The sequence below is a fragment of the Apus apus genome, chromosome 2, assembly GCF_020740795.1.
Source record: "Apus apus isolate bApuApu2 chromosome 2, bApuApu2.pri.cur, whole genome shotgun sequence".
Lineage (NCBI taxonomy): Eukaryota > Metazoa > Chordata > Aves > Apodiformes > Apodidae > Apus > Apus apus.
Genome location: NC_067283.1, coordinates 49,543,487 through 49,559,477, shown reverse-complemented (window position 1 = coordinate 49,559,477; position 15,991 = coordinate 49,543,487). Strand labels below are relative to the sequence as shown.

The window sequence follows — 15,991 nt, the reverse complement described above, 5'->3', positions numbered from 1 at the left end:
AATAAATGTCTTGCCTATACTGAGCTGATGAAGCTCCCCCTTCCTCAGTTCAGAGCTGGGAGCAGGTGCTGAGGAGAATGGTGTTAAAACGCAGTGTGGATTACTCAGCAGTCCAGGCTGCAGATGAAATCTCCAGCTGGACTGATTTCAAACATTCAGGACTGGTATAAACATCAGCTTGATATTTAGGTCATTTAATTCAGAAATTGAATGGTTATCATTAAATAGGTGTTAAAGGTATCATAACATTATAGTTGTAAGACACTACTGAAGAAGAACAATAATGAATGTGTCACCCAGCTCATTAACAACTGCCTGTTTGCTCATAGTATTCCCTCTTCTGTCCTCTAAAGCCCTATCTGCCTTTTATAAACTGAAGGAAAAGAAGGATTTTTAACAAATCAAAAAATAAACAAGTAATCCTCTCTAAAATACTTTCCTGTTCAAGGCAGACTTTCCACAGGAAGAAGGGAGGTGGGAAAGAAGATGACACCTTCTGCCTCTTTGCTGACGTGCTGGAGTCCCTCTACACGTGTGCACATATTTGCTCCCACAGCTGTGAAGCTCAGAGGTAGTAGTCACTTCTGTTTTACAGTCCCCACACTTGAACACACAGAGGTTGTGGAGACAACTTGTTACTCCACAGAAAAAAAGTCTTCAGCGGCTTTGGACTTTACTGATATCTCCTAAGTCCATCTATCCTTTGCCATGGTCACCTGCACTTACTGTCCTCAGCAGCTCATGTCAACATGTGGTTTCTCTGGCTCGTATGGTTTTCAGCTATTTTTCAGATACCATGACTCCAGATACATTTTTACAAGATGATCCTGCCACTTAGTGCTCCTCACTGTCAAGGTTTCTGTTCCACCACTTCAAGGTGACAGAAGTGGGGCAGAACAATCAAAGGAGGGAACACAGTTAAACAAAAGATGTGCTTTTTTGAATCTTCAGAAAGTCATCTGAAGGCAAGGGAGTTCAGTTCCTCAGGGTCAGTGTCTAAAGAGAGGAGGGATAGAAAAAAAATCTCTGTTCAAGAAAGAGGTCCCCCTGCCTAATTTTAAAATCAAACAGGAGCAATGAGGTGAACGAAGACCACTAATGCAAATATGTTCTGTGAAGATTTTATTTAGTGTCCTTCAGATGACACTGGCTTAACAGTTTGTGCCTTGAGAAGAGACAGAGAAAAAAGACTCTGGAAAGTCTAAGGAGACAGCAGCTTTGAAAATTGCTCTTAGCTTTCTACTTTGTTCCTGTCATACCAGAATGACAAAAGTTGTTGAGATGGTAAGACAGATGGGTTGATCGAACCACACAGTAATATATATGATCATTTTCTGATCTGACTGGTTTCAGCACTAGAGGCAATACTGACATCAATTAATTGCTTCTAAAGTAATAGATCTGAATTGTTTGCAAATGTGAAAATAATTAGAAATTATTTCAAAATTACTCAAATTATACTAGTTCTTCTTCAGCACCAGCATCTGTCCCCAGCTTTTAGCTTTCCAGCTTATAGTTAAGACATTCTTGTTATCTGTTTTCCTTCCAGGATGGGGTATATTACAGATGTTTACATCATGACAACACAACAGAATAGTAATCCCAGAAGTTCTTTTATGTGTTTTTGTCCTTTTATCTTTCTGGCTTGTAGCTATGCCCTCTCCTAATCACACATTCTGAGCAGTGATTAGTGACTCTTTCTAACATTGCAGAGAGATCTGTAAGATAAAAAGCCAAAAAGCATCAACATCCCTTCTTCTTTTTCCCTGTATGTTGCTGGTTTTCCCAGAGTTACTCAACAATGGCTCCCTAGCTGACATTCCCTCTCTAACCAGCAAGCCTGCACTTGGATGTCAGGTCTTTATCCAGTATTAACCAGTCTCTACTGCCATTTAACATGTCAAGAAGATCTCTGGACCTCTACAGGCCCAAAGGATTCCTAGACACTTTCTTCCACAGCCATTCAAAATGAACCAGTGATACTTTATCATTTCACTGTGGAATAGCAGTCTGGATGATCAATAATGATCCCAGAACCCTGAATTGCTTCTGTTCTGAAGGACTTTTTATTTTTCCTAATAAAAAGCAGAAACTGAAAAAAACTTCATCTCAAATGATACAACAATGCTCATATAAAATAAACAACTAACCCTTGCAAAACAAAATTGTTGTAGTTTTGAAGATCTAAAGTAAAACTTTCCTGCTTATAGTAAAATCCAATCTAATTGAAGCCTCTCTCAGCCAGCAGTTTGAAAACTTGAAAACTTCAGTGCTTCATACAATGGACAGCAGAAGAAAGACTTCTACCATGTTCAAGGCAGGAAAAGCCATCATCTGATTGCCATATTCTCATGCAGAATTAAACAAGGCCTGCTGACTTCTACACTCCCCGTTGTGTGTGCAATCTTTTAGCAGATCTGCAAGGCTTTAAAATACACAGCACAGCCACAATTGCTCTCTTCACTCACGGTCTCTTTCCCTACAATGAGGCCATGATTCTGTACTTCTATCATTTTTGTCATCTATGCAATTTGAGAGACTTCAGTACAGGGAGTCGAATCAAAGGGGAAAATGAAAGAACCGTTTCTTTTCACAGTCAAGAATAAGTGATCGTGGATGCAATCAAAATGCAAATGCACAGAGTTACATCTCTGGAAATGCAGAGACTGTTTAAACACCTTATCGATTTACTTAGCCTTTTTATAGCCGGCTTAGACTTTGTCCTGAATCTGAAATGAGTCTCTGGTAACACTTCAGTTGCTTTTAACTAGTTGTGTAGGCCAGTCCACTCATTCCATGACTAGGAAGGAGACTCCACACTGTGGCAGCAACTAGCCAGAGGGATACTGGAAATAAAGAGCTTGCAGAAGGCACTGCCAAGTTTCATGAGGCTAGGAAATGGGACAAGAGAATATAGTTGATATGCATCATACTTAAACAGTTGACTCCCAGGGAAAGCAGGGAAAATGAGAAGCTTTGGTGACAAGTTTATCAGTACTGAGTGGCTTTGAACCACTAAACGTTGCAGGGGATTGGCAGTGGATTTTTGAGCAGTGTAATGATGCAAAACTGACTGGAACCATTTGTAGCTTTTTAATTGATGCATTACTGTGAGTGATATCAGTTCTGATTGGGTATTAGGTCCTATCTTCGAATACACTGAAAACAGAAAAGAAGCATTCCCCCTTTGATCCACACTGGTATGATTAAAATTTGAGTGTATAATTCTACTTGGCTTATGCTTCTATTATTGCCCTCCTGCCCCTGGAGGAACGTGCCTCCAGAGCTTGTACTTAGGTATCTATGTCCTTTAGACACAAATTAAAATTAACATCCTGCTCCTAAATCCTGAAATGCTCTGGTCCAAATCCTTCTCTATACCTTTGCCTTGAAAAGAAGATTTGGAAAATTGCAAGCCATTTCACTTGAAACATCATCAGGATTTCATGACATTTCATCTGAAGCTTCTGGAGTCCTTACCATTTCTGTGCTGATCTCAAAAGCTTCCTGCTATTCTCAGCACATCATTTGTGCACCACGGAGTCTGCATCTGTCCTGTGCCATCAGTTCAGCCACAAGCCCAGACTTGGTCCAGAGCCAAGTACAGCCTCCACTTTTTCATATAACAGAACAAAGGGTATTGTGAGAAATGGGAAGGAGCTATGGTGGCGATATTAGCATTTGATATTTCACAGTAAACAAGGAAATGAGAATCCTGTTGGCTAGCTGCCAGAATGTTATCGCTTACACATAAGTAACTACTTGCCATTAACACCAAACACAATGCTATACACAAAGGCAAGTCATACACAACACCACTATTTTGTGGATTCAGTGTGTAGTGGCTCCTCATCTGGGCTTCTCCCTGTCTTGCTCAGAGAAGTGACACTTGGAATTTTTAAAGGCCGTTGGACAGAAGACAAAGTTGTACTGTTTGTTTTGTTGTTTATTTTTGTTTTAAAGCCACTACCAGCACCAAAACAAGGCTCACAATCACGCAAAGCTAGGAAATTTCAAAGCAGAGTTTCATACAAATAAGCCATCTGAGACCCTGTAGGGATTTGCTGAATCTGGTTTAACTGAACTCAAAGAAAACGTTATGATTCCCAGCAGAAGAAAACATAAAGGACCTCAAGCAGATGCCGCACTACTGCTTTTGAGCACAGCTCCCTGGACAGCTTTCCTCCTTGGTTTCCCTCAGAAAAGCTCACAAATGTCATTCCATGCAAAAATGAGTGGGGAGAGAAGACAATACTTACAAAATCGGACGAGACTGGAAATCTTCCTGGTTCATTCTTTCAGACTGGCGTATTTTCAGTATTTCTGTGTAACTGAGATTCTGAAGTTTGCTCTTGAACTGATCCAGAGAGCTAGGCTTGGTAGTGAGTGCTCTCATTATCTGTTCTTTCACTACCTGCATTACCTGCAGTTGACAAGAAAAGGAAAAAGAAAAGCTGTGTTAACACTTTCTGCATTTTTGTTTCAAATCTTACCATGTGTCACAGAAAGGTTTCTAGGTATAGGTGATTAGCACTGTGTGGTCTCAAGAAAATTCTTCAGTAGCATAACCAGAAAATAAGCCAACTTCTGACAGGGCATCACAGCTTACAGCAAATGCTCATCTCCCCTGTAACAAGATTTTTTTTATTATTTTTTTTTTGGGGGGGAGGACTTGGAGGGGATGGTGCCACTTACTGCTTGGCTGTCTCTCTAGACAGCTAAATTACAATTGATAGTTACAGGATTTTAAGTCCTGCTCTGTCCGTGGCTTGTGTGCCCACAGAGGCAGTAGCATGGCTCTTCTGCATGCTGAGGTGGTGCTCCCATCATGTCAGGGACAGGCACAAATCCAACACCAGACTTGTAACAGCAGAAAAAAGCTTTGAAGTCCTAAGGAGCTGACTGAGAGCACAGATGCACATCCTGACTTCTGCCAGCTCAACCCAGGCAAAGCGCACGAGCCGCAGGGACTCGTCCAACTGCCCACAAGAGAGACTGCAGAGAGTTTTCCACGTCTTACAGCTCTCTTGCTGGATCTTAGAACTGCTCTCCTGACCAGAAGGCAGTAGCACAAAGCTCTTAACTGTGGCCCTTTGCTTCCCTTATTCCTTATATCCAGAGGTGGTGGGCACACACTGAAATACACGAGATTCCCTCTGGACATCTGGAAGTACTTTTTCCCCGTGAGTGTGACTGAGCACTGGCACAGGTTGCCTAGAGAGGCTGTGGAGTCTCCATCCTTGGAGATATTCAAAAGCCATCTCAACACAGTCCTGGACGGTGGACTGTAGGTGGCCCTTCTTGTGCAGGGCTGGACCAGATGACCTCCAGAGGTCCCTTCCAACCTCAACCACTCCATGATTCTGTGAGAACCTTACACTGCAGGAACATTATGGCCATACACAGTGAAGGAAAGAGAACTTGCTGAAAGAGACCATTAGTCAGGAGTGAAAGACCAATTTGCCAACCATATTAAAAGATTGCTTTTGAAGCAATGCCATAAACAATGCAAACCAAAAAATGAGAATGGAGGATGGCTGGGCAACAGCCATCTATCTGTATATTAATTATTTTATCAGAAGAAAACTGCTGAGACAGAGTCAACTAAGGGGAATTGCTTGGCTCTAGTTGAAATAAATACGTATCATAGATTACTGTCTGTCTCTCTGCAATCCTACACTCATTTCCTTGGTGCTGGTGCAAATTACACACTTTGAAATATTTATCTGATGCTGTGCTCAAGTTGGCTGAAAAAAACAATTTATCAGACTTAGAAAGGCCCATCTCACCCAAATTCAACAGCTAAAAACCAGTAGGAAATGGCAACACCACCCTGGTATCAAAGTGACTGTGACAGAGATTAGCAACACAGAGGGCTAAAGCTTTTTCTGCACTGGTAATTTTCCTTTTTTCTTTCTTCTTCATCATGTAACTTGAAAAAGAAGCTCAGCCCCTCAAAGTTTCCTAATAATTGTGAAAATTGTTCTTTTCACATTAATATTTCATTGTTTCACGTGTTGCCTCAATATTCTAACTCATTGCCTGTATTATGTTTTCTATTTTTGCTTCCTGAGATGTGATTTCTTTCTCAGATGTGATCTAAGCACTCATTTTAGCTGTGTCCAGCAGGTGAAACTATACAATCAAAGAACTGAAGATAATCTTCCTTACTATAGGGACAACATCCATCCCAGAGACCTACTTCAAGAGGAGCAAGATACTTCTCCCAAAGGTGTTGGCTCAGGTGGGCAGCAAATGCTTTTGCCACATTTCCAACCCCTGGATGCAGCAGCCTACTCACACACAGTTGGCTGAGATCTTGCTTTAAATGTATCCTTGCAGTTAAGATCCTGCTGTCAGTAAATCTTGCAAACCTGGCCCAGCAAAGCTAAGCCCTGCTCCATTCACTCCTACAAATCTAATAGATACCTTGTGATGTATTTGAGGAGGCCTTATAAAAGTTTTCTAGTAAAAAGCAAGATTGAATTCTCTACTTTACACCTGCATACTCCTCATTTCATATACAGAAGCATTTCTTTTTAGATGGTGGCTACTTCCCCATCTGAAAGACAAACTGACTGCTATCCAACTGCTCAGAGGGATTAACACCTCCTGGGCTGTATTCAGCATGTGCCCACTGAACCACACCAGTTCAAGTAAGAAATGTGCTGTCACACCTTGGAAATGACAAACTGGAAGGCCAAACAACCATAATACCTAGGGGTTAATGGATCATGCCCAACAAGGTGAGTAGCATATTCCTACTGATTTCACTGGGTCTTCATTTAAGACCTAAGAAGGGCTTTGGAAATGTAATGGGGGAAATGTCCTCAAAGGAAGAGTGGGAAAAAATGAAGCAGACAATCCCAGGAACAAGTTGAATGTTTAAAAATATCCCGTCTTCCTCTTTCTGCCTTCTTGACAATGACTACTTATTGCTGCTAATTAATTTCAATTCATAATTGATATATTAATGCATTATTCATTATAACAAATTATTATTCATTCTAATGAAATTGATTATTAACAGGAATAGAGAAGAGGGGAGAGACTTGAAAATAACCTTGCCCATTGAAATTGTATTCCAGGTATTGGTACCACCTAACACTTCTGCTTGGGCTCCCAGTGAACTAGGCTTAACTTCCCACCCTCACAGAGAACGTGACATTCAGCCACTGGCTTCACTTTTGTTGTCTCAGGTCTGCTGAGAAGTTGTGCCAACCTACCTTATTACATGTGGATTTACAGTCAGCCTGCAGTCAGCATTTATGAGTGTCATGCAAAAGAAGCATGCAAAACCAGGTAGCTTAATTCAAACACAAAAACCCCATTGCTGCTCGTGGGATCAAATTCCCCAGCCATCAGAGAGCAACAAAGTACTGAAAGGTCAAACAAAAAGGCACAGTATAACTGCTAAACTAACCATACTACACTGCTACATTAAGTATCATTGCCATATCATTTTGATTTTTTAGCACTAAACCAGATTTGCAGGCAAATACAGTCCTACAATCACACACACATGCAGTTCCAGTTTCATGAGTTCATTCAAATAGCTGTACACCTCTGGGTTTTGGTTGCTTACACATGGATTTAGTTTTCTAAATTCAGGCAGTCACACTGGGGAAACTGCCTCTCTGAGTAGTTTTGCCCCTAAGATAAATGGACATACAAATAAATACTGTATTTCAGGGAGCTGCATGTCTGTGGATCTTTTCAGTTTGATCTCTGAGCCACTCATACCAAGCAGGGCTCAATCTTGACTAAACAATCAAAGGGAATTCAAGTTCAGTAGACTTAGGGCACTGTCTTTACGCTTAGTTGCAAAATCCTGTAAAAACCCTTGTCTCCCTCCTCTGTTACTGTTTTGGTTAACATGCAAACAGTGCGAATTCCTCTTATTTGCTATGATCTGGAAAGTTAATCACAGGGTATCATCAAAGAGCTCCTTGGTTTAGAGGCTCCCTTGCTTCCGAGGCAGAAGGCAAGATGCCTGTGCCCCAGGCCCAGCACACGGGGGGGTGATCGCTTGCCTCGTAACGTTTATAGCCAACACTATTTAACTAGCTGGCCAAAATGTCAAAGCTGCTGATTGCATTGAGTCTCCTGAGCATGTGGGAATCAATGCCAAGAACTTCTAATCTGTTCAGTATCCAAAGCTCAGTTGCCAGCCCTTGATTACTACTGTCTGGAGAGTCAGCCTCAACCCTTTCTCCCCATGTGTCTGACCTTACAATGAAATTAAAGGTGTTCCCTGCTCCATGTGATGGTACATAAATACCACAGACAGTTGTTTTAATTACATTATGCTTTGCTATTCTTACAGAGAAATTAATGTTTCAGAGGGCATATTTGCTTTAAACCATGTCCTTTCCATCTCACAACCTCTTATGTGGCCAGAGAATCCCGAGTTCTGCATTACAACGGGTAAACTCACTAAAGACATAGAGAAATGAAGAAAAAAAGGATTTTTAAATATATATTTTTAAAAATGCATAGGGCCTTATTCCCCATGTTTTGTGTTCATCTAATGTGTTCTATATTTCTACAGTCAGTAACACCATAATATTAAATCATGTATTTTTCATTAAGCTGTTTCAGTCTAGCTTTGTATTTAGCTTATTTGACCTCATCTCTGTCATATCACATCCTGACTACGCATTCCCAGCATCTACCCCCTCTTTTAGTCTTCCTTCTCTTGCTTGCCATGACCACTTTTGCCTAAGCAAAGAAAGTATCTTTCTTTTAGGATGGAGCAGAGGTCTGAATGCTTGGGCACTACAACAAGAGGACAAAAGTTGTCAATGTCAGAAAGAGGAATTTATCAAGGCCAAACTCAACAGCAACCTTCCCACCGACCACATATTTCAGTGGCTTGTTTGTAACTATAGAAAGCACAAACCTCTCTACTCCACCTACCCCATAGCAATGCAAAGTTTGTCCTTGGCACCGACTGGAGAATACAAGCTGCCATCTCAGAAACCTACCAATGCCTGTAAGCTTCTGGAAATTTAAGTCTGAGCCTTCCACTCACCAGACACACTCATTCTATGAACCCATAGCATCAATCTTCTCAGAAACATCCCCCAGAACAGTCTGATGGGCTGCATGTTCACAACAAACTATCTGTGGAGCACAAGACAGGAGATGAACCCTTCTCGTAATTTCCCTGCAATATCAGCCTTTCTCTGAAGTATGCTCTTGCACAGGTAATGACCCTCTCACAGCAGCAAAAACACATCCAGAGACCACCACAGAAGCCATTAAGCTGTACCTCTAGTATCTTGGGGCACACACTACACTGCTGTTTAGTGACTAACTCGAGGATTTGTGTGTGTCAATATGTTATGTTGACTAACTGCCATTATTCTTGACAGTTCATCTTTTTTCTGCACAGACAAGACTTCAGTACAAATCCTAAACCCACCTTACAATGATGTGCTTAGTTTAGTGCTTCCTTAATCTGGCTCAAAATCAGCAAACACTGCAAGGCACGAGTCCTCCACCTCACTGCAGCACATGAAAGAAGAGCTGCCACTGGACTGTGCTATATACAGAGACCCCTCTCTACAAACAGACTTGAAGCATCTGAGATGTGAGAGGTTTTAAATCCTCATTCACTAGCTTTTCCATGTGACCATTCAAAAAAATACAAGCCAACAAACAGCAAACCGTAGTTTGCAATTTGGTGACCAAGAATTCATACCTAGTCTCCTTCTTACCTAAATGTTCCCAAAAAGAAACAGCTTAGTTTGTGCAGGGTTAAAAATCAAGTAGAAAACACCATTTGGTGATTGAGATCCAGATTAATCATTTTAGTCACAGAGAGATTTCCTTCAGTTAAATCTACAGAGCAGGCAAAAATAAGGTTATAGAGTGAAATAGCCAAATCATTCTTAATGAACAGTGCTTACTGACTAAAGAGGTCATAAAGAAAATCTAATTCTGAAGGGAAAGGCAATTACTTCAGTTTACAAGCAACCTGTCAACTCCTTTAATGAAAACTTTACATGTTTAACGTGTGCACCAGGTAATTCAAGATTTTTTTTAGACTGTTTCAAAGGATAAATTGTCTTTACTAGACCAATGGTTATATTTTCAGAGTACTCAGAAGAGTAATCCTGAGACTTCAAGGTCCTTATAAGACAATTTAATGCTGTTCCCTCCCCCACCTCCACACATTGCAGTCTGTGAATTCACTACACCAGTCTCTCGGTTACAGCCTGTACCAAGCTTCCACTCCACATTACTTTAAGATACTAATCCAAACATGCCATCCTACACAAACAAATTTAAACTCAGTACTGACATAGTCTAACCATTGACAAGAGGACACAAGGACAGTTACTGTAGCCAGTGATAAAGAGGCCACTCTAAGCTGTCTGGATGTATGTAGCCACAGGTATAATTAAGTTGATTTATTTTCAGGCAGCAGGATGAGAAAAGTGGCTGTCAGAGGATTTAGCAGGTATTAGCTCTGATACATTTTATCTCTTCATTTTCTGAAGAATTTTAAAGTCACTGCAAAAATTTTGTGCTGCTGGGGTTTTGGCTCTCTGTTTTCTTTCTTTCTTTTGTTTTTTAGAAAACTCTTTTGCTGGTGACTATATTTTTCTAGCATGAACCAAGATATCTTTCAGTCTGCAGACAAGAAACTTGAAAAAATGCAACTGTTTTGATAAACTTGAGCACTTTGTTTCCATTTGGCATCTGAATCAATGTAACTATCCAGTTCAGCAGTGACTACCATTTTCCAGGAATACCTGCCATGAACAAATGAGCACACCTAGCACATGTGACCATGAAGCTGAGAGGGGCAGATGTGACTAGTTCTACACAAGGTGTTGAAAGGGTCTGTAGCAGCCTTACTTAATGCTATATAGCACTATCTCTCTTCAATGTGAAACTTTGTTCAGAGCCTTAGGACTCACATAAATTGCCTGCCCTCTGGTGAGGAAAAGAGGGAAGAGGCCTGAAGGAGCCTGACCTTGCACTGGATCCTGAGATCCAGAAGCCATGAAGAGAGAAAAGGCTGAAGATATAGAGATGCCCATAATTATTTTACATTTCAGAGAAGTTCTTGATTTTTCAGCTTTTTGTGTTCCCATGACTAATGAACCTTGGGTGTGGGAAACAAGACTGAACTCACAGGAACAAATGAGCTGAGACTTGTTAATCCAGGACTACAGAGAGGGGATAGATACATCCTTGTAGGAAGGGAGGAATAACAGCACCAGGGCCAGGAGCACAAGACTGGTGACCACCATGAAACAAGGTGTGAAAGGGAGGCTGAGAAAGAACAAGGAAGGGGTCTGAGGAGTGATTGAATCTGAAGGAGCTGAGACAGAAAAGTTCACTTCCCTGCGAAAAACTACTGGGTCACCCTGCTATTGGATGCCATCATTTGGTAAATTGTACTCAGAGGAAATGGTTCAGCAATTGTTGCACTCTACTATGTTACACCTGTGTGCTACTCTACCTCTGCAGGAAAAGCCTATGACCACAGCTTGACTTGACATTTTCCACAAAAAGCTCCCAGAATTCTGTTAGCTGCACTGATTATTTTTTATCTTGGATACATAGATCCTGATGGAGAACCACTGGATACCAAGGAGGTCTCCAGTTCTTTTTTTTATCATTACCATATCATTAATAGCCTGGAGTAGACCAAGGAAAAAGGAAGGCAGGTAGTATGGAGTGTGTTATAAATATGGAAAAGTGATGAGAGCAGGATTTGAGGTTTCAGTAGGGAGGTACTAGCATGTGGAGGGAGGCATCTGGTTGATGGTTTGTAAAAAAATAAATGAAGGGGTGGAAAAGTTTAAGGGAAAAAAAAAAGGCTCTGAAAGATGTTGTACTTCAATAGAAAACGAAGGCTGAAGGAAAAGAACAAATGATGGTGTTAGATCATCAGTTTAAAGGAAACAAGAAAAGAAAGAGAAAAATATTGGGGAAATTATATATGTATGACATTATGCTTTGTAATCAGCTGACTGAAGGGAAACCTTCCTTAAGGACTGTACTGGGGAATATGAAGGTAAAATTGATAGTAATAGAAAAGGAAGTGAACAGTGGACCTTTACAAATACGTGTGGATTTAGAACCATCATCAAAATACACACAAAGGCTGTCCATAATGTCTTCAATCATTCTGGTAAAAGACAATGTGAAAGCAGTCGACTGGCTTCCTGCAGGGCTAAAATCAGATACTAACTTCAAATGCAGAGTTTCCATTCAAAACAATGCTAATCTGAATACACAAGCCAAATACCTCTCATTCAGCTTTTATTGGATTGAAACAGGAATAACTGATAGATAGGAAACCTCTTCCACTCATTTACTATTTGCAGAACACTATTTGCACAAGAAAAAAGGAATAAATTTCTTTCCTGTTTGTGCTTTGTCACAGAGCATTTATTTCTTACTTTGCTTACCTCAAGGCACAAAGTGCTTCTGCCCCAGTAAAACGATGTACAAAGTTAATATGACAGTTTTTGTAAACTTTCTTGTTAGTTAATTGAAGTCTTAGGTCAGCCAATATTACATTATTTCCCCCAATGCCTGACAACCTCCTTCGGCAAAATAATACATGCAGAAAATCAGTTGTGGGTGGCATTTAATCCAGGGCTTTTCACAGACAAAATGTACTGATCTTCTCCAACAAAATGTTAAGTGAGGGGAGGGGGAAAAATGAGGAGATATTTGTATCCTTAGTCATATACCAGTGTAATAATTAACATGTCAAATAACACGCTTGTGAATTCTAAAGAAAATATTATAAGAGTTACCCATGATTAAAAACATGTATTTGGGTGCTGTTTCCCTTAAAATACACAATTACATTAATATCATACAGTAAATGAAAATTAATTATAATATATTTGCAAACAGCTGGTTCTACAGAAGCAAAGCAAGGAAAAGATTCTAATAGGTACGTTTTTTTCCCATAGGAAAGTGTAAAATTCAAAGAACTCAAGTTCTTTGGTGTTAATGATGAACATAAAATGGACAGAAATGGGCAGAAAGGGCAGAAAAACAGGAAAAGTGGGGAAGCAAATATTTTTAAAAAGGGGAAGAGAAGGGGCTGGAAACATTGCTCAGTGCATCTGACAAAGGGATAAAAATTTAAGAACAACATTTTGCATTACAGCTTCATATCTTCCTATCTCCTTCAGTTGAGATAAAAACAAAATAAAGGTAAGACCGGATGCATTTCTGAAAAGATCTCCAGGCTCTTTTAGCAGTGCAAACCACTGTGCTGAGGTCTGTCTTGCCTGAGGTATGAACAGCCACACAGAATCGCATGTGGTCCAAGCCTGCCACTGACCCTGCTTGTGTTGTCCCTTTCCTTGTGTCCAGTGAACTCCAGGGACTCTCTGGCTCCACCAGATTCATGTCTTTTTAACACCAAGAGGAATAGAGATCCCTAATCATCCAGGTGAACCACAAACACACCAGCTAGTGCAAAGTACCAGGAAATATGGGGACAGCTTCTCTACCTCTCCCTTTCATGCCTCTTCTCTTTGCTAATCTTCTTCTTCCAAACCAAATAGACCTTGGAAGTCCATCTATTGAGTTTATAATGAACTTCACTTAAGGAGGAAATTCTGCAGCTGTAATACTTGCTTATTTCTTTAATTCTGAGAGGCATATAATAGAACAGATGTAAGACCACTGAAATTAGACTTGCAGGGGTTGGTTACCTGCAGAGGATTGTGGGCTGTCAGTATGATATTGCTCTGGAGGCCAAGGAGGCAAAAATGGAAGGTAAGAGTGAGTTCAGGGAGTTTCAGAACCACATGCTCTTCTCAATGACAACTAGTTTTACTTTGAGAAAGTAAGAACTCCAGCTGATGAAACAGACTTTTCATCGTAATTGTTTTCATGTTTACTTTTTCCTTAATATTGAATAGAAGCTGAAATACTGACAGCTTCTAAGAAATTAAATAAGTTGTTTAGGAGTTAGCTGATTTAAACATTCTTACAGTACCCCAAACATTTGTTCAGGAATCTGAGAAAAGACATTTCAATTTTTCCTATGTACCCTTTTTCACAGAGAAGGAGATATGCCTATGAAAAACATTAATCTTGATTAAACTTTGTATATGCAAAAGCTCTGTAATTTGGCCCAACTTTGCTAATACTTACGTGTTTCTACAGCAAGTCTAAACATTGGCCAACCACTCAAACAGTAAAATTCCTTACTTGGTTGCCTAAAGTACCACCTCACATTTTATACATTATTCACATGAATAAAAGAAAAGAGAATGACAAGTAGGGGTTAGAAGCTTCAGCTTTTGTTTTTATGGACTTTAGTTAAATGGCATTCACCACCTCAATGTTAACTTTGTTTTTGTTTGTTGTTTTCTTTTTGGCATGCCATTTTATTAAAAAACCCCTTCCAACTTCTGAAGCTTCTATCTAACAAAAGTGATTAGGAAGGCTGAATATGTGTTTCTTGAATCAGTTCTCCAAATGACGAATGCATAAACCAAATGCTCAGTGCACTGGTGTTAGACTATTGCATTCAATCCTGTTATTTGCATGTCCTTCCAGTTAATTTAAAAGATTGGGCTGAACATCCAGGAATCATGAAAAAAGGTAGCTGAGCAGATGTGTTATGCCTCTGAATGAACCTATGTGTTACTATGCATTATAATTTACAACAAATAAGCTGTAATCGTTTTTAGGCAAACCCTTGTTTTCACATTCTTGTCACTGAAGAAAGCAGTGAGCTGAATAGCATGTCTACAGAACACCAATTTCTTAGCACATCTCATACTAATAAGCATTCAAGTGATAGCTGTATTGATGGCAGAGAGTCCAGTCAGTGCCACAAGAATAAAAATAGCTGCATGAATTTACTGAATGATTCACAAAAATACACGAAGCAATGAGAAGATTAAATCCTTCGTGACTTGTTAGATGCTAACTATAAAAATTACTCTGTAAATCCGGAGCTCACAAATCACTGACTTGACAGATGGTAATAAGTGTTCTCAGGACTATTACAAACCAAGATCTGCTAGGAACCACCAAACATACATAAAATGCCTATGTCCAAGAAAAAGAGAAAGGAAAAAAACATTATCTTTGTAATTTTAAAATGCTCTGGAATTATTGAATAATACCTTTGGAAAATTCTGAACTTGTGGTCTAGTCTGATGAGATCTTTGCCTCAGGCAGTTATATCACTAATGTGCTAGTCATATAAATAAGAACAACACATACTATTTTCCCCCCTTGTGTGAGTTGTGGCACGTAACCAAGCATATAAGGAATTTAACTAGACTATTCTTAGCAGAAGGAAAAGCACAGATGACATGTTTTGCTATACCTCATTCTAAAAACTGCAGCAGAATGGTTTATGGCTCTAGAGACCTATATTTTTTATTGCTGCAAAGGAGCAATCTTTTCTTCCTCAGATCAAAGGAAAGCTTTTTTGGGATCTCTATGCTGTACAGGAAAATAAACTATTCCCCAGGATAAATTATCTGACCCCTAATACTAACATCAACAATTCAAAAGCATTCTGTCACCTCAGTATTAGAAAACTGATCTGCTAGCCAGAGAAATTAGGAATGGAATAGCCTGATTAAGTTACCCAATCCTTTGCTTCAGGAAAGGGATACGCTTCCACTAGCACAAGTCAAGCCATCTACAGCTACATGAAATCTTAACTAAAGATGTATCAGACCTGTGTCAACTGGTCCCACTCCTCCATCCCCTTCACTATGTGCTTAGGATGCAGCTGAAAAATCACACCCTTTTTCCTCCAGTGAATACTGTGTCAATACCACATTCTCAGCTTTGTTTTTTCCCCCCTCCTTCCTTTTACTCATATTAAATCAGAGCTAAAGGAAATTTTTTCACAGAAGGCTTAAGACAAGATTGCAGTATTTGGCTTCGGGTTTACTTCCCACTATTGATCTGAAACTACCACTGACATACGCAGAAACACATACCTCTCCAGAAACACATCAATCCTGCC

The 15,991-nt window shown here is 39.9% G+C and overlaps 1 protein-coding gene across 5 annotated transcripts in view; it reads right to left on the bottom strand.

The window, feature by feature from the left end:
* Positions 1-15,991, bottom strand: part of ELMO1 (engulfment and cell motility 1) — a 310,135-nt gene that overhangs the window by 25,092 nt on the left and 269,052 nt on the right. For all 5 annotated transcript variants that reach the window (XM_051610348.1, XM_051610346.1, XM_051610349.1 and 2 more), the window contains one exon: positions 4,260-4,423. In XM_051610348.1, coding sequence (XP_051466308.1) covers positions 4,260-4,423 — 164 coding nt within the window. The remainder of the gene's footprint in view (positions 1-4,259; positions 4,424-15,991) is intronic.